The sequence below is a fragment of the Ptychodera flava genome, chromosome 21, assembly GCF_041260155.1.
Source record: "Ptychodera flava strain L36383 chromosome 21, AS_Pfla_20210202, whole genome shotgun sequence".
Lineage (NCBI taxonomy): Eukaryota > Metazoa > Hemichordata > Enteropneusta > Ptychoderidae > Ptychodera > Ptychodera flava.
In genome coordinates, this window is record NC_091948.1 from 20,019,459 (window position 1) to 20,045,198 (window position 25,740).

Here is a 25,740-nt window from a genome sequence, read left to right on the forward strand (position 1 = left end):
ACTCTATAGGAAAATACATTTACAAGACAGTAGAAACTTAATTTTTGTCCGGAGATTTCTAATGAGCTCACACAAGCTACAGACCAGAATTGCAAATCTTAAGAGTCTCAAAGACAGCCTTGAGTTGCATTCTTCCTTTAAATGAACTGATAAAACACAACAGTAAAAGCATCTGAAAGCAAAATGGGAATTTGCTGGATTTCTTTTTTGTGTCATAAGTTTAATTACCATAAAAAAAAATTGACCATAAACTGACTGAGGCCACTTCTAATGTTCCAGACTACCCAGAAACGAAAATACATTTTTGCCTGGCAAAAGTTCAAACTAAAAACTACAAATCTACATAAAGACTGCTAACAAGTGTTTTCAATTTGACGTGTTCTATACTATACCATACATCACACGCTGGATAGCGTCTTTGTATGAGCCAAAATGAATATAGTCTGGGAGCTCTCCTCCGTTACAGTGTATATGACACTCCCATTGAAACCTAGTAATTGGGAGCGTAGCACACACCGTGACCAAGGAAAGGTACTAGACTACATATAATAGATTCTAACATTCATTCAATGTAGTTTGTACTCTTGTTTTGTATTCACTTTCGACCAACAACTTCATTTGTTATTTTTTCCTCCGTTTTTTACAACTGTTGGAGTGCCTGCATTGAACACTAATGTAACATGACCAAGTTCAGAGGGTATAGTTTTACTTTAAACTCAAGTGGTATTTTGTAAAGCAAGTTGAAGTGAAGTCTGTTGAACGACAGTCATGGGAGGAAAAGGGTCGCCTGGAGAAACAGATATTTGTACTGAATGGAAACCCAAGGAAACTGCTTTAGTACAGGTCACACATTCTTCCCAGCAAACATGTGCAAAAGTAACATCAAGCAGTACAAGCCACAGCAGAAGCAATGAAATGAATGAAATTGTTGTTCTACGTGAGATTTCACGATTGACTATCACACTGTTTACGTTGATGGTGTATTTCACTGCTTTGTACAATGAACGGAGCCCTGACACGCTAACCTCTCCACGATCGTTGTGCATCTTCCTAGACATTCCTGGGCAATCCATAAAATAAAACCCAAGGTTTGTCACGTCAGATGAGTATGGGAGTGTGGCAATTCAACGATTGCATAAACTTTTTCTTTCAGGAAATCTGATGTTTCGCATGTACACCATTTGTTTTGTCTAGTCGATACCAAAGTCAATGTATCATTCTTACAATAATTGGCTGGTGGAACATGTACTACAAGGAAACTCAAACACAAAATTGTTTATTTACTTAATGAACACATTAATTGATTGAAAATGTCATTGGCAATTTGTAAATACTGTACTACAGCTGCTCACAGAGAGGCCTCTATGGGTGGAAACTGAAATCAGAGTTTTACAGTATCGCCACCCTGGGTTTGGTCGGATGTGCCTGTTAGCCAAACCACAGATAAAAGGATCCATTATACTTGTCTGTAATACAAGATATCTTGATTCCCCGGCTTTGAAGAAGTGTCAAGTGATGATCTACACATGCTTTTGGATTACAACTCTACTGTGATTTCAAACTTTCAAACTCATTTCATGGCCACATAGGCAAATGCTGCCCATCCTTGCTATGCTTGTAAAGTTTCTTCCAGTAGGCTTGTTTAATTAGAAGTCTGGAATGCCACTAGGAAGAGACTGTCCAAGGTCTACACAGTTACTCACTAATGGACAGGCCTACTTCTGTTGTATCCAGGAAGAAGCATTAAACAAAGGTCAAAGGTCAATGTATTCAGTCTAGACAAAATGTCTATTCTGGTATGATTTACTGACAAAAATTTCATTCATCTTTCATGATCGTGTATGCTTTGCTACTTCCTGTCACATCACTCCCTGACTCCAATTTTGCTGATTTCAACTCAAGTCAAAATCTCAGCATAGAATATTACAATTCACTGCTTGGTCACTCTCAGAATTCTATCTCCTATTATACAAATGTTACAGTATAGACCTCAAATGGGGCAGAATAATTGTTAGTGATTTGTAAGTTTCCATATTTCATAAAATTTGTAGTCACTTCGACCAAAAGTGTTCACTTTGATATGAAATACAAACACCATCTGTAATGATCAAATTTTCTGGGATCTGCCTTCTTGTGTTCGTAAGGTCCCATGACATCACTGGCTATACATAATCTACATGTTACAACACACACAATCATGTGCAGCAGGTAAGAAATATCAGTAAATCATGACTTGCCTTTATATGAGATAAATCACCAACTGGTATATCACTGATATATGAAAAATAAGAAATCAATTAATTCTGTGTGTACTTGTCCAGATTTGAAATACCCTCATGGAAATTCAGTCACAGGTGGGTCTGATGACTCTGTTTACAACTCATTCTGAATAATAAAATTAGAGTCAGCAGTCACGGTAGATTTTCAAATCAAAGATACTGAAGCTGATGGGAAATGTTGCATATTCATCGGTGTGGAACGCTATTTGCTCCCAGCTTGTCAGCAATTACGGCCAGATTATTAAGTTTTGCCAACATTCCCATTAATCAAATCCAATTATGGGACATTTTGTCCGGGCATGAAATCAGGAGGTTCACTCAAAGTCTGCAGGGACTGTCTCCAAGATTGTTTGTATGAAAAATTGCTTCTTTGTCCTCAGGGTATACAAAACATTAATATGCAACTAACAAACAGTTTTTCAAAGTTGCCTATAACTGGATAAGAATATGAAAATCATATGAAGAAAATAATACACTTCAAAACAAATATTACTATTTTGTATCTGAAAATTTTTATTCAAAAAAATAATTAAAAAATGGCACAGTCAATCAAAACTTGGCAATGTATAGGTCTTCACTTAAGTTTCAATGTTGATATGAAATAAAATAGAGTTTTTAATTGAAGAATTAAAAACATCACTTTCCCTCCATTTTATTGGCTTTGTGATATAATAAAACAAGCAGGAAATAGTCACTTTTGGATTTTTTTCATACCTTGAACTGAAATATTCTGAAGAAAAAATCAGTCCTGAACTGAAATACTATCAATGAATGTTGTCGCAAGTATGGAATCTACCCGTGCTGTGATGTACACTGTAGTTTACAGTTTGTTAAGACAACTACAGTCTCGATTTCATCCCTCATTCTTACAATTTCAAAACCTCTGTGTTTTTTTTAGGTTGAACCACTAGATACTAGACAAGATCAGTCATCGATTCATTATGCCATTAACATACCTCTACATGTATAGAAGCCAGAAATTATCTTTTTATCTCAGCTGTCTGTAAAGCAAGGGTTGATGGTAAATGTACGGTCTGCTAACTCCATCACGTTCTGAGGTATCCATTATTAGAATAGACAGCTCAAATGACACAAAATTGACCAAAATAATGACAAAAACTGCAGTATTATCCTTTCACTTTCAGTTCATCTACTGTAACCATGGCAATAATTCAAAGAAAAAGACAACTAAGTTGCAGTTATCTGCCATGGGGAAGATCAAATGGAGTAATTATTCTGTGCAAGCTCCTGGAAATGGGATTTCAGTGTGAATCCAGCCAGTGGGGGTCACATCAGGTCACGTCTAATCTTGGAAACCTTTGACATTAGATGCAACTGCCTACAATTAATCTGTGTCAACGGCACTTCACTAGTCCTCCTAACGTCTGAATCCAAGATATTTCATGTGTATTCAATTCACCTCTCTACAAAAACTCACGAGCTTGTATTTCCTCCCATTGCTTGTTCAAGGACACAATATCCGGCAAAGTTACAATTTCTGTTTGTTTAGATTGTTTCGGCTGTAATCCAATAGCCAAGGTGTTTCTTGTCCGAATCTGGGTTGCCTCTTGTTCCGTTCACGCCACAGTTAACATCAATGGCACAGGTTTTCACCGTAGCTGCAATGCTCATTGAAACTGACAAAACCAGTACAATACCCGACAATACAGAACTACACGCAAATCAGAAAATTCCTCAGAAAGTTGAATGCCTGGCTTTGCACAGCTCACCTCTATAACAAGCTTTTATCCTCAAAGCAATGCTCAGTGAAACTGACAAAACACAATGTAATGCCGAGCCTCAATGCACGAACTAACTATACACCAGTGAGAGCATTCCATCGGCTGATGAACTTGTAAAAGTCTGGATAACAAACACATGCTCTGTTGGGTCTTGTAATTCAGATTTATCAATGGAGCAAATTTAATCATGAACTGAGCCTCAACATGTTTAGCAATCTAAGATGCACAACCATTGAAACATGGACAATTTATATGTACATATATTAACCATTCACCATTGAAGTCGGCCGCTGTTTTGAAACAACCATTGAACCGCCATGTAGGTCATACTTGATTGATATGGGGAGGCATTTGGCTGGCGGCAGTGAGGGGAGATAATATTTGGTTGATGAGAATAGGTAACATTTAGCTGGTGGGGAGGGAGTAATTGGCTAGTATGGGGAGGTAGAATTGGGCTGGTTATACAAGGGGGGATGTCTATTCATTCACTTTTGTGCAGAATTTTAAGATTTGTATTTAATTAACAGATGCATGCGGAAAAATATGATACTCAACCATAGTTAAGTGATGAAACACAGAATTCCAAAACATGAATGGACACAGCATGGCCAGTGAAAACATTCCAAAGTGTGAAATACAACAAATGACATATTGATAATTACACAACAGTATACCATTACATTTATTTCACACCGGTATTATAATAAATCTGCAGTACATGTCTGTATTGACCATCCTGTCATTTACTAGTGTATCTTTTCTGTCATTAAGTTTTCTTTACTCCAAGAAGTATTGCAGGAACTGATTTGTAGTTCTCATGTTTCAAAAAATAACGCATGTGGTTCACATTATTGTGATTTTTTTTTTTACTGAGCCCTGGATCTGAGGAGAGTTTAATGAATAGTCGGGGCATTTACATGTAAGGACCAACAACTGCTTGACTTACTAGTAGCACTGTTTACATTTAGATCAATGGTCTAGGCCCCTCATTGACACCTGAAAAAGGGTTTACTTTTGGATGGCACAAAAACTATCCTGTACAGAAAACACTGACTGCACCAAACCACAATGTGTAGGTAGATACTTGATCTTTTACAGCTTGAGACTTGTAAAAATAATTTTTTACAACCACAAAGGCTCCTTGGAAACACAAGTATAAACTTGGCCATAACAACATTTAGGACAGTCAGGTGTAACTTGACGACCACAGTAGTGCTCCCTAATATCAATATGACCTCACTTGTCCTCATCTCACCATAGACAGCAGTGAGGGGAGGAGCTCCATCTACTGTCTATGATCTCACCTGTAGGACCGATGGACCACACTTCAATGCCCGCGAGTCCTGGTCCCTGACCATGAGAAGCTATTCTGTGCGAACTCAACACATGAAAGAACATGATATTTGATACATCCCTCGGAGGACAAGCTACTATGATACAATGCCCAGAAGACCTACTTCTGCCCCTGGCAGTGGTCTGCACGCTGCACCCTTGGTATCAAAACTACCAGTTACACATGAAGTCTCATGTACATCATACCTCCACTGAGACAAGTACAGCCACTGACCTAACAAATCAACCATATCTATTGGTGAAAATTTGTAGTACACTCAGTCCTCTGCTTTGCAGCCTTTTATACACATAATAAACATTTATTGCCAACTTCACAATGTGTGACCTTAGCATGACCTGGTGTTTTCTGAAAAGATCAACACTTGAATGTTGTTGGTGTTTGTAATGTTCACAAAGGTCACAGTCTCATTTATCTGGTTCATGCATTGCCACTGCACACAGCTGGTCATAAAAGAACCTAACGGATGTTTTTTTTTAGGTTAGTTTCACTCAGTGAAGTTTCCTAGTTTTGATACACACTGGACAATATCAAGGGACGTTTTAAGCATAATTCTATATAAAAACACATTGGATCATTCATGTCCATATTACTCATTGCCAAAAGACTTGATAAACAATTTATGGACATCTTGCACTTTTTGGTTTATTCCTAAGTATTCACTTGTTCACCACTAGAAGTGTAATTTTCTTCCTTGAATTGATCAATCTGGAAAACTTGAAGTGACCTACACACATTCATGTGTGCATCAAAACTGCCGGTCCCACTGTCAAAACAACGCAAGGGGGTCAAAGACTGAACCTGTCAGGACCCTCTGGAGTCAATGGTGGTGCATGTTTCTAAATATTTCTGGATTAAAAATGCCGACCTTGACACAGAAACTTGAAGCTTGACCATGATTGAGCTTGGTTATAGGAGTTAGCCCTATGGCCAACATGCTGACCCTAAAAGTCACTGGACTTTACAAAGAACATCACACAACCTCATAACATTCGCATACATTGTTAATCTCTGTTCACTTTCAATTCATGTTGATTAGTTTCTCTGCAGAGTTGCTAGGAGGCAGATTTCCACCCAGGTCATGTTAATGCCATAAGTCAATTGGCAAATGGTGTTAGGGGTCACGATGGGCATTCATCCACCACTTTAGTGGACAAAAAGTGGGTCAAAGACAGATGCTAGAGTCAAAAAGGCTTGGTCCTGACAAGACTTTCCAAACATCAATGGAAGGGATTGGTCAGCCAATGCTGATCGCAAATGAAGTTTTTTTACAGAGTTTACAAAAATGATCCGCCAGCAATCACGGAAACAAGGGAGAAAACAACATTAATATGTTCTGGTTTATAAATCAACAAGAATTACAACAGCATATTGGTTTCTTCCACTTGTGTTGTTTGGCCTAAGAGGATTAAATGAAAGCATCAATATTCTCAGATGGGATTTTGATGTAACTACAGTAAACACTACTATTTATCCTTGCTTACTGACTTTTAACCTACCTTGAGAGAACTCGCGCTCCAAAAGTAATTATAGGAAGTAATTTGAGATATTGAAATGGGACAGAAACCAAATGTTGTGGTTTGACAGAAGAGATTAATGTATTAGACTAGGGAAAGTGTTTAAAAGGTTGCATTTTCGATAGATGTCAACTGTTGAATGAAAACAAAATATACCCTGGCCTAGTTTGGGCTACCTTAAAGCTCGTCTTGCATTAGTTTTATGCTATTCAAAGTACTGGGGACACACTTTCCAATTTCTTTTGTTATATCGTACACTCAGCATTGAAGGTATGGAAGCGTTGACAATGGGTTCACGTGAATAGACCAGCGTAATTCTGTTGTGATGCTCGCTGGCCGCAACAATGACCCTAAACTTAGCACAAGAAAGGTCTTCCACAGTCCATTATGCAACATCAACAAAAACGTTCAGCTTGCTTCAAGCAGGAATTTCAAAGACTAAGCATTCTGGGAATACTTCAAGACGATGGCTTAGCAATTTTATTATAACTCTGAGTTTCCCTGTTTGAGAAAAAAAATGATCTGACCAGTGAATGGTGAGAAAGGCAATAAAGGGAAAAGCAAAGAGGTTGTTTACAAAGCCTTCTGTTTCCTGGGAATATTTCTGAATGGAAAAGATGACAGCGATTGGCAGAGAAGGCATGATATCCAACATGAATATACAATCTGTTGAGATAGACATTCGGTCACAATACTCGGTTTGAATATCAATCTCATCTCTATCCATGGCAGCTGCTTTACACAACCTATTGTTTTCTCACCACAAAAAAACATTTCCCTTCATCTTTCAAGCAAACATTTCCTGGCCCCAAAAGCTCACGTTTGGCAAACAGTCACCGATTTGCTGGAAAATAAATCCCAGTCTTTTCATTAAAATTGCCTTACTTGAGGACAACTATTAGAGAAATATGACGATGACAAATGCGCCTGGTTTTTTATGAGCAGCTACAAGCAGGAAACACGGTATTACCAGAACAATTTTGTCAGAAACTCATTTCTTTTAACAATACCTCAGAAAGTACTACCCAGTAGGGAGAGTTTTCATTCCAGGGTAATACTCCCATCAATATATTCCACCAGTTCACCTCGCGGCAATGCGAGGGCAAAATGCAAGCCTAACGATCATGAGGACCCACCCACGGAAGAAGCACGGTATTTTCATGTGAATTCACAAACACCCACGGCAATAACATGAAAGAAACAAGGGAAATACGATTTATCTGATACTGTTTTATTACTTCCAAAATAATATTGCAGAAGTTGGCGTGATGAGATGCCTTGGTTTTTATAGAGTGGTGCTCTTCAGTACGGCAAGGTACTGGCACAGTACATATGTGTGTATTCGTTAGATTTTTTTTGTTCGTTTATTCGTTTTCAGATTCTCCATCTCTCTGCTGCTAGTATTTCAGCCAGAAAATTTAGTACGCCACTTGGTATAAAGGCAATGCAACAATCTAAGAATTCCCAGGAAATATTCTGAAAAATGGGCAATAGGTTGACTGCATAATTATGAATCACGTGTGGGATACTAATCATCTCATCGAATAAAACTGTTGTGAAAAAAAAACTTTTCTACATCCCTGCAATAGTCAAAATTTAAAACAACTTTAAAACGTTACAGCTCTAATTCAAGTGCCCATTGGACGAATAGAAACTATCTCTCAAAAAATTACCATCAAACTTGTTTTCATTTATGATAAATAGCTTAACACATATTTATGATCACGCAGCTATTATTTATGATCACGCATTGACTTCAAACTTTCCTTTGTTTATGAAAAATCTTATTTTAAGCTGATTTTTGATGAATGTGTGAAAATTGCTCCGTTGCAATTATTTAAAATTTTTTAATTCATTCGCTTTGTTGTCTTAATCATAAATCTTTTCATTTTTACAGCTCCTAAATTTCATTGTAACAGAATTCCACTGATCTCATTTGATATTAATCTGTTGCCAAGATACAACTTGCCGGGGTATCTGAAATTCATCAAAATATTGTTTTTAGTTTTGAATGTTTTATGAGTTCAATAAGAGCAAACACATTACACCCATACTAAATCCATGTCTAGGTTTTTTAATTTTTAACATTAATGCTACACTGAAAGGATCAATTTTTTAAAATTCAAAAAGATTTAGTTCAAAAAGAAATGGTCGGGCATACACAATGCCCACTCATTAAAATCAATACTGTACATGTGCTGACTATTGAGAGTAAACAGTTCTAACATATCTGTCATATGCATTTGAAATTGGGGATTAATTTCAAATCTCTCCTTTGTCTGAAGCATCTGTGATGCATGCGCTGTTATTTTGCTAATTGGATTGCATGGAAGGCATGTTTCAAATGCACAGACTAGATACATGTAACGGTGTTGAAAGGACTTATGCAGCTCAATTTTTTTCGAGTGGACAATTCTGAAAATTTATATATATGAGTCAACAAATAAAACAAAGTTGACATTTCTGTGATGTGATGTACAACACTGGCCAAAGAATGAAAGAATGAGTATATTCGATGGATCAATCAACTGGAAACAGTCCAATAATAATTTTGCTATTCCTTCAATACAATTTTTGAATTTCAATATTTGTACACCTCTACTGAAATTCACAGCTAATGTAGTTTTGAAGCCTGCCTACTCTATAAGGTACATGATTACAGATGAAATTTTATTTCCACGTCTTTGAGAGAAAAGTCAACTTAATGTCAAGAGGTATTGACTGCTGGATTTCAACTACATGTAGTTTTGGAATTATTTTAAAGGATTATGTTATTTTTCTTTATATTTTAACAGCATTAGTATAAGAGTTTCATTCAATCAGTTTGGGATGTGTCAGAAACATTGAGTAGTACACCTAGAAATTGGATCTGCCAAAAAGTCCATCGTTCATTGTTCAAAGTACACATCTCCTGAGGGAAATACAAACCATACTCAAATTTCATTAAACAATTTTCCACCAATTCTTCATACTCAATGGAGTACCAGTCATCCATCTTTAGCATGATGCATTGTGGGATACTTCAGCAATGGCTACTCTTATGTCACGTTGAGTCTTTCAAACATGTATATTTACAAACTGGATCACTGCGTCTGTTTCAATTTCTTTTGAAAGGAAAATTTTAAGATCAGTTCAAGAATGTGCTGAATTCCTTGCAGGAACCTTGTAAGATGAACACAGAGTCACTCAATGAACCACAAACACTCCAATTCTCTGAACAAGTTTTGTCTCAATTAACTCACAGTTTGTGCTAAACACCATTACAGTGTACCAATTATCATTCCAAACCTCCCACAAATTAATTTCTTTTCATCACTAGCCAGTGTTTATTTTCTTTCTTTCTTTCTTTCTTTTTTCACTGGCTGCAACAACATGATAGTATATTAAAATTTTGATGAGAGTCTCCCACCAGGTTTCACAGCTGTCAGTCCTGTTTGGCAGTTTGAATGTGACTCAAAATGACTGTATTATGTAAAGCCACATTATTCTGTTACATTACCATGCATAAGAATTCCTAACAAAGAAACGTATAAGCATTAGTTTAATTACCCATGGTGCATCACGCAGAACAGATAAAAAAAAAAATACGGGTCAAATTCTCACAACATTGTATCAAATAGTTATATTCTCTATAAGTTCTCCCCCACTGCACAGTGTACAAGCCGAACCAACATATAGAAAATAATAGTTGAAGACCACTCTATTGCATTGAAAGGGTAGAACAGGTTTATGAGAAAGGCAGACTCATCTAGAAACTTATTGTGACATTGGAGAGCTTCCACTTAACTCTGCATTCTGAACAAAAAGAAATTGAAAGGCTACTTGAAATATTCTCATTATTTCACTGCCAGGCACATTATTAATGTTTCATTGGTATTCTTGTCACATCCGAGTAAAATGACACATTTCACTGTCATCTCCTTGAAAAGTCATCCCCTTACATTTGAAACAATGTGTTCTTTATTACACGCAGACCAACTTTACTGCAACAAATTGATCCAGACTGCCATTACCCGAATCAACAACGATCTGTTCTTTCTTTCTAAAATAAATGCTTGGTCGATCTCTGGACTCATTTAGAAGAAACATCAGCTCTAAAAGCTCAATTGCCACACACTAATACAGTAGTTGAAATTAGCTCCATCCTGCGTGAATCCCCATCCAGACAAATGGATTTCACTTGCTGTGCATCTGGTATACTCATTCACATCTGATCCGACTTTCCTTGATGTAAAAAAATGCACTCGATGACAGCAAGAGAAGAACAAGATCCAACTGTATCTCTGACAGAGTGACCAAACTGAGTTTGTAGACATTTATAGCCACGCACCTTCCTTCCGTCACAGTACAAACCTCTTACCATTTACATCAAAACTGACTCTCTACACCATGAAAATACTGATTCTCAATATATATACAGATTTATAAATATAGTCTCAGTCATTATAATTATCATGAAAGTGCAAATATTTCACCTACATTTTCTTTTCAAAAGAAGCAATAGTGTTATACTAAAATGTTTTTCTTTCACCCATTTATGGATAAACTTTTCACATTATTCCACTGCCTTCTGTTTCAGAATCATCATAAATTATGCAAAACAGTCTTTTTGGGACATTTTTGGGTTGTAATTTCTGATATGTGATCTCATCCCCTTTCACCACGACATTTCTCTTTCTTTATATTCATTGGTGTTTACACGAGTTGAACAAACGCATTTAAATTATTTGTTTCGGAGGGTTTTCAAGCCGCACGTGCCAGCTTTCCACATGAATAAGTAAATACAGCGTGGCGTTTTCTTATCTTCATCAGTGATCTATCGGAGGCAAAATAGCAGAATACGAGTGGGGCTTGGTCAAAAGCAAAAATTAAAGAAAACTTCACTGATTCAAAACTGTTATAAAAGTCTGCGGGGCAGGTGGGTAAAATACAAAGATGTCTGTGTTATCAATGGAAGGCAATATTATACACGCTGAGCCAGCCTGAAGTGGGGATTTCTTAGACTTTGAAATAACACTGAACAGTACAGTTCAAATGTACAGCATTAAATTTAAACCAATACCCCTACTGATTGTGAGCAAAAATACATTGCACAACAATATTAAAAATACAACATGGCTTAAATCAAGTAAGGGTAACACACTGTTTTCTCTGTGATAAAAAACAGACCAAAAAGTAAAACACCAAGGAAACACCAATTGTTACGTAAAAATTTAAAATCCACTAAAAATTTGCTAATGCAAATCAATCACACACTGAATGAAGAACAGAATGTTGTACATATACAAGTATTTTGGGGGGAAAATACTTCAGCAGAGTCCTTGGTTTTGTTAGACTTTTATCATAAGTGGATGGTATTGACCATGATGTGATAACTGTGTTTGCTGACAGACAGAAAGTGTAGGCCCAACAAAGGAAAGAGTGCTTGTGGCTCCGTGGGTGCGGTGAAAATATTGAAACTCTACAAACATTGGACTATATTATGCATGAAATGTGCACAATGAGATGACAGTTGTCCCTGAACTCTCCTATTCATCGGAAAAATGGCAGAATCTATAACCCTTGGGTTACTAGGTCACACCAGAGGTGCAAAATGCGGCATCTGCTGAGGTTAAACCTTAAAAACGGATTATCTGTGCTAATACTGCTGTGAAAGTTCCTGAAATCTCAAAAGAACCCCCGTCATGCTGTATGTCGAGAGAGGTTTCCTGGAAAACTATAGAAAAGCGAGCAATATAGATGCAAAAGGGCTTGGGCAGAAAGGCTTCGGTTATCCTTTTGAAGTGAACACATACTGGTGCCTGGGGGGGAAGGGTTAAGCCTTGCAAGCCTGGATGAAAAAATGATTGATACCGAAGAGTTCGGCTTTCTGACAGTAATGCCTCCATGACTCCCCTTTCATATCATTAGCATAATGATATGAATGAATTAAAAGTATGCTAAACTGTTACCAATTAGAGACAAAAATCATTACAAATTGCTGCAAACACTAATTATCTATTTTCTTTAACGATTAGCGACAATTTCTGGCGGGCAATACATTAAACTAACTGTATCAACTATCATGAGATCTCCGGAGACGGTCTGCAATCACAAAGGAAGGGCTGTTCGACTAAAGCTCGTGAAACATGGTGTTTAGGGATTATCGTCAGACTTCAGTATTTAGCTTTGTGGCAAATAAAATAGTGTCAGAGAAAAATTTCATGTACAACAGTCCATATCGTTTTCTTCTCCAAAAATATGGTTTGATCTGCATAGAATATATCCAGTACTTTATACATCTCAATCTTCCTGTATGAGATAGATCATTCTCAATAGATACTGCTCATTATTGCTGTCACCTCCCTCAGAACATGCAGAATTGCAACATTGAAATGATCTACATCATGCAGTCTTCCAGAAAAGAAACCCTCTCAACAATCTAACAGTAAAAAGCTGCTCCATAATGAGTAGGTCTTTTTTTTTACAGAACGGTTCTCTCATCTGTACGACTTTCGACCTGACGTATAGCTGCTGCTTTTTGACGCATAAAACGCGATATTACCGGGTCGTTACTCTTACATACCCGGTAAGGCTAAATTGGTGTCATGTATCAAGTTAAAACGCTTGGTCGCAAACCCTGGGCCCCATGCCTTTAGGGTGTTTTTGAGATAAAAGACAGAACCCGACCATCGACTGAAGCTCTACTTTCAACACTCCGGCTGAAATCAGCCCAGAAAATTCATCGTTCTGAATTCAAAATCTCTCTGTTAATACAACTGTATAGAGCTTTTTGTAAATTTATGTGGAATATGAACGCCAAAATTACGGACTTCGCTTCTCGACAATGAAACTATTTTATCAAAGTTCACATTTCACTGACTTCTTTGAGCGGTGCAACATTCAGTGTCCGGCAAATAGACCCGAGAATCGCGGACACCCTGCGCGGACAATTTTACATGTAGCTTTACAACCTTTTCTGTCTCGATCTGTTGAAGAGCGGTACGAAGAAAAATCAAAAGGCGATGTGTTTCACTTCGAGATTTGGTCGATTAGTCTAGGACCTCTCTTCGGTTAAGATGTGCTACGTTCCCCTGCTGAACGTCTGTTTCGGGGGAGCGTAGCGCACACCGTGACCGAGGAGAGGTCCGTGGGATCACGCTCGATAGATATGAGCGTCGATATGAATGGGAACCTGCGTGCAACATGGGACTATTCGCGTTGATTTCGCTCGCCCAGAAGCCAATGTCGAATAACGTATCGCCAGTTTGACGACGAGTGGGAAGCTCCGGGGACTGCCTTTGGGAGAACGGCCCGGACATCTCGAGGACAGGGCGTGTAATCGCAGACATGGAGGCTAAGCAATGGTACAAGATCGACCTTTCACTCTAAGCAAAAGAACAACCAAGCAGTAACAATATCTGATCACTTGGACATTTCCTAAAAAGAAGAACTACTTGATGAACCACTCGATATTGCTATTGTAAACTGCAATCTACGGGCGTTAAGTAGTCGGCTTTTAAAACTTTGCTGTTGTCTCACTACAAGGGTTCGTCTGCGACCGATAAGGACGTGTCAATCCGTGAAATAATCCCAGGGACTACGCTGCAATGCTAAGGCAAACGATTTCATTACACAGATAGCTGGGAAGAAGGTGGCCAATTCATAAAACACGACTGCAAGATTTGTCCAGTAAAATGTTAACATCGAGGGTGACAGCTAGCTGTCATAGACAGCACATAGCACTGTGTCTTTCATATGCCGACTTCGTACAGACTCGGGTCGTTATCACACCTTCTACTGAAGTTGAAAAGGAAATCAAAATTTAGCTACTGTACCTGACATACAGAGTTCAAAAACGTTCAGCAAGCCGAGCACCAGGCCCACTCGAATTACTGCACTTAGCCCGGCGAAAGCCATCTTCGAAGCCTACATGAGAGTAGCAAGAGACAAGGAGATATCACCGATCCATACTCTAGAGCGCTGGTTGAAGTGTATCGACGGCCTCCGCTCGCAACGGCGAATCAGTTTCTGACGGGAAAGACTGTCAACAGACAGCGCCATGTGTCAAGTCCCATATCACGTGACCTTCTTATTTACATCTACCGGATTTACTGGAAAGAGGTATCTTTTTCTCCACTTTGATTGTCATTTACTTCATGACGATTAAAAATAGTCAACTTTTGACGGAACCGTTATTACATCCTCGGTATGTAAAAACTTGCAGCGAAAGTACTTTTTTTTACATACTGGCGCCATTCACAGCCGCAGCCGTGTTTGCCAAAGACGATGACAGTTTGGCAAACGTAGCTGGCGCTCTCTATCTAGGTAGACGAGCGACCCTCTTACCTGCATGGTAATCCGTGTCTTACGTCAGTGAATAAAATTGAAAGCAAAAGTTAAGAAAAAGCTATTCTTTAATACCGCTTCTATCCATCAAGAACTCAATATTTTCTGCACCATAAGTTAAAATTCATCTTGACTGGCCACTGGCAGGTTATACAGAATTACCGTCACAATTAAACCAAATGCATATGAAGGCCTTTAAAGTAAACTCAACACGGAAAGTCTAAAATATCTATATACATAGCTAGTCAACTTTTACAGTACATTTACCAATGATTTTGACGATGAGATACAGCTGGATATTGATACACTACCTAATTAGGTTTGTCAGTTTGCTCGCGAATTTACCCTTTTAGTGGTCAACTTTTACAACTTTGCGCCAACATCAGACAGACCAAAAACAGCAGGTGACGCAGCAAGATGTCTGTAAACTAATTATACCACTCATGGTCACGTGACACATTGTTCTCACCGTACGTTTATTATCGCAACACCAATTGTTCTTATGCAAATAAGTAAACCATTACGGTTCATTGATATGGAAATTAGTAAACCTTACAGTTTAATGAATAGACTTCATTATCATATGAATACAGACGTAAGGTTTACTACTTTCCATATCAATGTACGCGTAAAGGTTTACTTATCTACATACAAACGAAAATCAAACATCTGGCAGATTGTACATGTGGCAACTTTTAATGAACTAGCGAAATTACATTTCAATGAAAATTACATTTCAACTTATCACCGTGTTGGTTTTGAATGAAAATATGGCCTGATGAACTTGTGTACCGGGTTATTAAACGTAGTGGTATCTGACGAGCAGCACGGAGAATGCTACTCTTCAACTTTTACATCAACTTTTGTCACAGGTTGTGGGGGCTGTAAAGCATTAGACACGGTTTTCTGCTGGAAATTGCTGATACGCAGTTTACGTTCGAAATTCTTCATCAGAGCGATGACCAGTGCATTCTTTAAATAGTTGTTCATCGAAGCCCTTATACATACAAAGAAGTTGCTGCAGCAACCTGAATTTAATGAAAATAATCAATAATTGAAAAATATTGCCGTCGAAAAGGAATGACATTTGAGTGGAAAGTAATGGAATCCAACACTTGAAACTCCGTTCAAATGACAACACTCAGCGGGCGGGATAGACCCATTGCATCGAACGTTTCAAATATTATCATGTCACAGTAAACTGGCCTTTCAGAAACACGATGGAAGAAACAATAACGATAACAGTCACGCCGGGAAAATGTAAGAAAATAATTGAAACTAACCTGCCCGAATGGCCGGTATGATATCCAGATATTCCACACATCCGCAAATGAATATTTCGCTGCTTTTAACTGGAGTTGTTTTAAGTTTCTCGCTTCGGGTACGTCCCCATGCATCCGACACTGACACGCTTGATCCGGTAGACTTGCGTGTATTTTGAAGTACGCGAGATCCTTATATTTCAGTCAATTTTGTACTGTTCACGGCAGCAGGAAATCTTTCACTTTCATGTTTGCCGTTAGGTAAAATCCTCTCTGTCATCCAGTGGTATCGCGTTATCAAACTGCGAGCAAACCGTTCCACTTCGCTTGATTACATTGTGTCGGAGATATACAAGTATAGGTCCATACTGGTGGCGTGGCCGATGCACAGTGACATGCACATGCATCATACCACGTGGCAAATTGATGTGCACCTGGATCAGTGCAGTCAGTTTGTTAGCCAATGAGAAAGCTGTATTAAACTATCTATCGTGTCAGAATTTCAATCCTAATGACACCAGGTGTTTTAAGGCGTAATGCAAATTGATCATTCTGACAGCACCGCACAACTAGGTCATGATATTTTTCAAATTTCCTCTTTTTTCGTGGTATAAGTAGGTAATTGTACAGGTTCTCGTGTGTTTACAATTCTAAACCTCACGGCTTTAGCTGGCAAGTTGTAAACCGCACTCGGCCTTCGGCCTCGTGCGGTTTACAACATGCCAGCTAAGGGACTGGTCAGTTTCTTCGGCCTGGGGGGGGGGCCGGTGGATTATTTTTTGCCAACGTCAAAAAGTGGCTGACCCCCCCTATTCCAAATTTTGAAAACAGGGTGACCCCCCCCCATTCCAAATTTCGAAAACAGGGTGACCCCCCCCCCCCGCACGCGACAACTGTAATATGTTATAATATAATACTGTAATATATATATATTATATATATATATATATATATATATATATATGTTATATTTTACATACATTTATATTATATATATATATATATATATATATATATATATATGTTATATTTTACATACATTTATATTTTAAGTCATTCTGTGTTTTAATGAAATTGTTGGCATGTCAGTTGTAAGATGGGAATTGCAAAGTGTCAATCTTAAAGTTTGAATACAGTACATTTTGAATGAGCTGTGAATGTATTTCACACTTTCTATGCTTAACCAGATGTCCTGAACTGTAGTACAGAAATGGATGTCAATCATTAATATCAAACAGGAAAAAGCAGTAAATCAAAAATTTTGATGGGTGTTAAGACTTGCCAGCCATCCAATTAAATCTCCTGAGGAACAATAGAGAGGCATTTTAGCCAAATCTGATGTGTGCAGAGTCTGAGATGACCTTTTCTTGTAACATTGATATTTGTGCATGTTGCTTTCTCATACTGAATTCTCATAGAGAGAACAGAAAAGTATCAGGAATTTGTCATGCTTTTCATATGAAATGCAAATTTCATAATAGTACACTTTCACTTAGCAAACATCAAGATATCTCTGGCATATATCTCTGATTTATTAAAGTATGGCACCCGAAGGGCTCGGAGAAAAATATGAAACATCCTGATATCTCTGATATATATGTCTTGTATATTAAAGTAATGCACAGGAAGGGTGTGCTGAAATATGTCTGATATATTAAAGTAATGCACTTGAAGAGCACGCTGAAAAATATTGAACATACATATATCTCTGATATATGTATGCCTGATATGTTAAAGTTCGGTGTGCTGAAAAATGTCTGATTATTAATGTTACGCGCCCGAAGGGCGCGCCGAAAAATGCAACTGGATGTAATTTGTGGCTGACACGATGCATTTTAGGCAATGATGAGCCTGTGTCGAAATTCAAAAACACACTGACCCCCCTATTGGGCATTTCAAAACATGGTGACCCCCCCCCTATCACCAAAGTCAAAAACAGGGTGACCCCCCCCCCCATGAATCCACCGGCCCCCCCAGGCCGAAGAAACTGACCAGTCCCTAAAGCCGTGAGGTTTAGAATTGTAACCCACTCGAACCCGTACAATTACCTATACTTACCATGTAGTCTGTTTATATCTTTACAGCAGCTATCAGTTCAATGGTGACACACACAGAGACTGGTTGCCAAGTTTTACCAGTTCAAATTCACGGAGAGGTGGTAAAAGAACGATGTTACTGCAAATTTAGACTCGGAGGACAGTGTTCTTTGTAGTTGAATATCAATAAAGTTCATGACTTCAAAATAATAGAGTGATGTGTAAAATGAACAAACTTTACTTTGAACTGCTTGTAAAACTTGGCAACCAGTCTCTGTGTGTGTCACCATTGAAACTGATAGCTGCTGTAAAGATATAAACATACTACATAGTAAATTAGTTTACAGACATCTTGCTGCGTCACCTGCTGTTTTGGTCTGTCTGATGTTGGCGCAAAGTTGTAAAAGTTGACCACTAAAAGGGTAGATTCGCGAGCAAACTGACAAACCTAATTAGGTAGTGTATCAATATCCAGCTGTATCTCATCGTCAAAATCATTGGTAAATGTACTTTAAGATAATCTTACACATGTTGAACAACACTTCGCGAAAGTTGTGTGACAGAAACGTTTACTTTGACACTACAGAAGACAAATGAGTGACCGGATTTTGTGGCTTAAAAATAAATGGATTAAGCTTATTTTCATATCGCATTGACATTAAATGAAATCGAATCAAATTATTTAATGAAAACTCTCATAAAGACTTTTCACTTAATTTGATAGAATTTATAGAATATTAACCTCGAATAAAAGCAGCTATTGTAGAGCGATATTCCATGTTACACCATCAAAGATCTCAGTGGGTACTCAGCTTTTGTTATCTAGTCTTCTGAATTATTTGCTCTCAATGTAACTTTTACGAACGAACAGGGGGACTGCACTGGGATTACGATACCCCATTATAGAGCCAATCCCAAAATTAAGTTGGGCCGGGGCATCGCACACCAAATTCAAGAAAAACAGTGATCGACATTAAAGCAAATCGAGAGATGATGTTTGTTAGTTGTTAGTTGAATCTTCCTACAACATACAACTCTAAGTATTTGTGTTCTTTCTTTCATTTTTGGCTTCGGCATGCTAGAACTCCTGTTGTCGTTGTCGTCGTCGCAATCGTCGTTGTTGTTGTTGTTGTTGTTTTGTTGTTTTTGTTTTGTTTTTGGGGTTGTTAAATTTAAGTGTTTTTCTCAGACATGAATTTCATCAATAAAGCAAATCAGAATTGAAATACTTATATTATAATTGTTTTTAAGACAAACGGCTCGTATACTTCGTATTATCGCAGACGGTCCATTTCAATCTGTGATAGATAATCCAGGAGAATAAACCAAATATCAGGTGATCTGATTGGATGATACTCGAAGCTCACCTTTTTATGTGCGATATCGATCAACTCTCTGTTCGACTAGTGTTCACTTATGATGGTGATTATCCATAATTGCAGTACAGAATGGAACTGAAATTGTGAATAGGATTGAAAAAGAGGCGGTCAGACAGAGAGGTAGCGACACACGGACGGACGGATCGACGGACAGACAGACAGACAAACAGTCTGACTGACTGACAGCTTAAGAAGGGGAAAACAACAATGGACGGCAGGGAAATTGTTTGATAGCTAGACCATTGTAATTACTGACAGATACTACAGAGATTATAATATTCGTTATCGGACAAATACATTGTCATATCCACGCGGCGAGAGGAGATCATATGCTAGACACAGAAATTAATATTTTAGGTTAAAATTAATGTATTGACTTTTGCCTGTTGGCATTCTGCGAAACTCTCCCCACTTTTTGATTTTGCAAATTATAAATACCATAAACTCTTACATAGATTGCCTAATAACAAATTGAATGTTTTGAAATGCTCTTTCAAATCCTCTCAAAGCTAAAAATTTTGCAATATGAACTACTGCGTATTTTATTGTTTTTTATTTGAAATTATGAAAGGGTGCTTTGATTTTTGAAACAGGGTACACAACAAACGTCCACGCGTGTATTTTCACTGCAAGACACGTCGATCAGCTGCATCTAAAATATTTATTGTTAAATTCTAAAGAAGTTGTAGTTGTAGTCTGGTAACCACCAGATCTCTGCCTTTGTGTTCTTAAACCTTTATTGCGAATGAGGATTTATTACTGGTCAGGTACTGTACAAAATATGGCGTTTTAGCCCGAGGTCAAAAATTAAGATTGACTGGTGAAAACGTAACCTTGAAGCAGAAAGCAGGAAAAAAGAGACACTAAATAAAACCAGACGGCAAGGAGCAGGGCGATTGTCTGAAAGACTGCAATGTTGTACGAGGAGGCATAATGTCAGAGGAAGGATAAAACTACACCCACATTGCAGTAGATTCTAACATCCATGCGTTTACTATGAATAGTGAGCGATCATTTCAAGAAACCCGTAAATCAACTTAACGAATTCACCACATTGTATTTGCACAGCTCTTGAAACAAACGCACGTCTGACATCGTACACAGAAAAATCAAATCTTATTAAGTTAATCGAAATGTCGATGTCTGTTGTAACGATAAGCTCACTCATTTAATTTTACGACTGGTGCCGATTTATTTCCGAGTTAATGAGTGCAATACTGAAATTTTGACAGGGAAGTCGGGAATATCGACCAAGCGTACACGGATAAGGACAAGAAAGGTGTCAAGTAGCCCCTCCCCTGTTCACACTCTGGTGATCAGCCATCGATACATCATTACATAAAACAGTCAGAAACCACGTGCGCACTGCATTTAACATCAATTGTGATGTCGAGTTTTTACAACACACACGTGGATGAAATAATTAATCACAGTGTTTCCTTTCGAACAAAACATCTGAATCAAAGTTCTCCATCTTGTAAGTTATGATTCTTTTCAATTTGAGGCATTGAAGTCACAGGAGAATTTAAATTGAAAATTTATCAGCATGGATTTTTGACAGAAAAAAAACCGAAAGGAAAGTAAACGTTTTATAATTCTTATGTCAAACACAGAGGCTGTTTTAGGCATGATGATAAATAATGCATGACTCAAAGTCGTCTTATCGGTCCCTTGGGTTGATTTGCATTTTAGAGATTGACGAAGAAAAATTGGCTCGATCACATGGAAAATACCATGTCCTTATGACGACGAAGGAAACATGCAAACGACCAACATGTAGGCCTAAAGCGATAGCAAAGCTTGCATAATGCAAAATTCTACTCCTGGGCTAGCCATTTTGCCGGTAAGAGTACTGCCTATATGTTTTAACGGACACAAAAGTGATATTTTAATACCTCTTCGAAAGCTTGCACCTGCTATATTACACCTTGCAATTTCCTCTATTTTTGTATTGTTTTTACATTAAGAATAATGTACAAATTCCTCTGAACATGACGTCATCTTTGAAGTAATGTATTTTTTTCATTCTATCCTCACAGTCGTATGATTTCATGACGGCTGTCTGCATAAATCAAAACCTAATTGAATAAATTTGAGTAAACCGGCAGTGCAGAAAACGTTGCAAGTTTAGTGAGAAGCAAATACTTCTTTTGTCAAAGACGAGATTTTGATAATCTTATTCATTGACTTGATATTCATCCTCAGTGAAAATTTGAATTTTTGGAACTGTTAGTGCATGGTATCCCATGATGCAATGTTAAGAATCTTCATCATTCTCAGACAAAAGTTACACGGTTTTCCAGCCTGTTTCCTCTCACTTGCAATATGCTGAAATAGTCGAAATAAATCTGAGTTACGTATAAACCCACACCCTCTTCAACACTGGGCCTCGATCCTACATTTTTATGTGCCTATAGCAGACAGCTACGACACCATGCTACTTTTCGCGTCTGTGGCAGTAGAATTAACTTCAAGGGAGTACTCTGTTATTTTAAGGTGAACAAGTAATTTTAATGACGTCTGCAAAGAAGACACATTCATCGATTTGTCCTGTTCAGCTTCTACCTTTCGTAGACTAGTCCGTAAAGCATGCTTTTATCGTATTCAGTGTTTTTATCATCTTCTCCCTTTTTGAGTATCGTTGCTTGCTTTGTCCTTCTTGTTGTTTTTATATTTTGTCCTTTGCACTATGTTCGGGTTTATCGTTATTGTATAGTTTATTTTTATAGTGCCTGTAAATAGGCATCCGGCCGAATTGTTTACCATAATAGACAGATATACAGACAGAGATAGACAGACAGATAGTCAGATAGACAGATAGACAGATAGATAGATAGATAGATAGATAGATAGATAGATAGATAGATAGATAGATAGATAGATAGATAGATAGATAGATAGATAGATAGATAGATAGATAGATAGATAGACTAGATAATATATAAATAGATAAATGAAACATGGCTACAGTTGTTGGGAACAGACGCTCGGAAAGTAATTCCTTGTGATACAAGTGCAGTACCTGTACTGAAACATTTAGGCCTCCTAAACAACCCAGGTATTTAAGTTTTGATGTTACAAGAGTCTTTCTTATCCTTTAAAAACTTTAGAGAAACATGTCAGTCTCGTACACATATTATAAAAGTAATAAATCATAGGTTATACCATTTTCAAGTCGAGATCTCTTTATCTTTGAATATCACAAAATTTATAAAGTGGCCGCATTTAAAATTGTCGGACGTTTACTTCACAACCCTTCCCCATCCAATATTAGTAGTAAAGCAGACAATTTATTAAAAGATGGATATTTCCACGAAATTATTGATTTCCACTAGCACACGACAATTGATCATAGTTTTGGTGATTCTAGTTCCTACAAGGTCGGTACTTTCTAACTACGTTGAGTAGTTGGCATTTCTGCTCTTGCAGTTATATTGGATGCGTCGTTCGATATTCCGCTACAGAGAAAATAATTATGAAAGTGTTTCAGTCGCATTCACAACGTCAAATGTACGCTCATAAGATTTACTGGCGGCTTGTGAAAATGTCTAAATATATACCTTCACATATTGTTTTTATTTGTCTTTCTGCATTACATGGAGATGCATTGACAAGTAAATGATCGAATGGTTCATGAGCGTACTGTGAAAGAGTGTCCTCTTCAGAGTGTACCGATTTCTCAGATTGACTTCGACTGATCAAGTGTTGTGAACAAAGACAGACGTGCCCAATTCTTAAACGGGCAATATCATTGCAGTTGCAATGCTCTCACTGCAAATCGACTTTACTTTGAATCACCTGGAGTGTTTGTTTAGTTGAAAGCGAAAGAGCCGTACAACCAAGGTACAAAGAGGAAAATTCAGCGTTTCTAGGCAACAAACGGTCTTCATCACGCCTGTCCATGTAAGCTTTGTACTGCCAGGTTTGACAGATCAATACACTCAGACAATGGGAAAGGCGCGCGTTGCCTAGGCTCAGGCTATGATTTCCACAAAATAAGTTGCCAACACGTTATGACTTTTAATGACATTAATTTTCCAGTCTATGACCCCCTGCAAAATTGCGAGCTTTCGAACAAAGAGAAATTCATGAATGATTCATTAAACGGTCATTCTGGTCCAGTTCTATGCAAATTGGCACTGCGTAAAATTACTTCAAATCAATAATAATAGATCGACGCACGAAAAGCAGCCTACTATGTAGGCCTTTCGATTATATTCCTTTAAAGTCACCTTTACACCTTTGCATGGAGAATTACTAACGAGGTGTTAGGTTGTAAATTATGTTCAGACTAAAACTAGAACACAAGACTCCGTGAAAAGTCGTGTCTAGACGGAGGCGAGACAAAACGTACGTACGAGCATGATCGGAATACACGAATGAATCATACAGTGTTTCGTTTGATTAGGCACAATCTTGATCAATGTCAGGGCAAAGAGAAACAAAAGAAAGAAGTTCATACTACCTAAATGCCAATTCTGTCTACAGGCAATATTTTTCGTTCAGCCGGCGAGTAGAATATATTAATACATCAGAATCATTTGCAAGTTGCAATGGCGTGCATGTAAATAATATGATTTCTATTTATGTCAGGAAATTGTCAGTAATATTTTAATCCGTTCACAACAAGGATTAGAGACTCTGTGTAGAAATTGTAAAACTCGCTCAAGAAGGTGTCTAGTAAGAATTTAATTTCGTAAAATAAATAGAACACAACGAAAAAGAGTTCCCCTTTTACGAAAACCAAGGCCTTTTGGACAATTTTTGGGAAAAAGCTGAAAATCTTAGAGAAATTGCAATTATTTTTGAATATTTTTGAGGAAAATTGAACAAGGTGAAAAAAAATATTTCCAAGTGAGTTTTTTCAATTTTATTCTGGAAACAGGAAAATGTAATGGTATGTCTCCATAAAAAAATGTTTAAGAAAAATTCAAATTCTGATTGAAGATCCTGTCAAGCTTTCATATTTTACTAATAAAATTAAAACTTACTTAGACCAACATTTATGCGAGGTAGAAATGCAATTTTTTGTCATTTTTAATTATTGATACCTTCAAATGTTGATGGAGAGAGTTTTTTCTTTGAAAATATACACGTAGTAGAACAAGAGCTCTCGCATGTGAATAATTCTTTGGAAAAATACAGTTTTACTTTACAATAAGGGTTAAATGGTATTTTTTATTGGAAACATTTCATTTTCATGACACTGAAATGTGTACTTTTTTCTTGAAAAAAATCAATGTTTCATGTGATTAATGTCAAACATTGGAATTGATGACATTCAACATGGTCAATCTCACCGAGTGGCAGAGAGTATGACATCTCGCCAATTTGGCGAGATTCTGGCACTGCTTGAAATCCCTATCAGCTGGCAGGGATTTCAAGCAGTACCAAAATCTCGCCAAAGTGGCGAGATATGTACTGAATATATCGCCAAAGTGGCGAGATTCTAGCACAGTGCTAGAATCTCGCCATTTGGCGAGATATTCAGTACAGCTCAAACCTTACCAGGTGGCACATGTCATTCGCATTATCCTGTTTCCAAAATCAATATTTTGAATAGCAATATTGAAAAATCCAGGTTTTTCTGATAAAAAAGCCAACCAAAATGACCATCACTTAAAATCAGGGTTTTCATGGAAATAATTGGAACTCAATTCATAGTTTCCATTTTTTACACTTTTTTCCTGAAAATATATCACTTCAAAATTACTTTCTTTCCAATCCTTTTTTTCTCATAAATTTCTTGATTTTTGTTTCCCCATTTCTTAGTTTGGAATATTTCCGAGGAAAAACCTGATTTTTCTCTTGGTTTTCGTAAAAGGGGAACTCTTTTTCGTTATGTT

The 25,740-nt window shown here is 37.5% G+C and overlaps 1 protein-coding gene and 1 long non-coding RNA gene across 2 annotated transcripts in view; both read right to left on the reverse strand.

Annotated features, from left to right (window-relative positions):
* Positions 1-14,962, reverse strand: part of LOC139121668 (chondroitin sulfate proteoglycan 4-like) — a 93,120-nt gene extending 78,158 nt beyond the window's left edge. Inside the window, exon 1 of the mRNA XM_070686746.1 lies at positions 14,707-14,962. Within this exon, the coding sequence (XP_070542847.1) occupies positions 14,707-14,788 (82 nt within the window). The 5' untranslated portion in view covers positions 14,789-14,962. The remainder of the gene's footprint in view (positions 1-14,706) is intronic.
* A 928-nt stretch (positions 14,963-15,890) lies between these two features.
* LOC139120989 (uncharacterized) lies at positions 15,891-16,959 on the reverse strand. Its single transcript, XR_011549186.1, has 2 exons — positions 16,501-16,959; positions 15,891-16,245 (listed from the first exon to the last, which is right to left on the reverse strand). It is a non-coding gene; the product is annotated as an uncharacterized lncRNA (long non-coding RNA).
* Between the last annotated feature and the right edge of the window lie 8,781 nt (positions 16,960-25,740).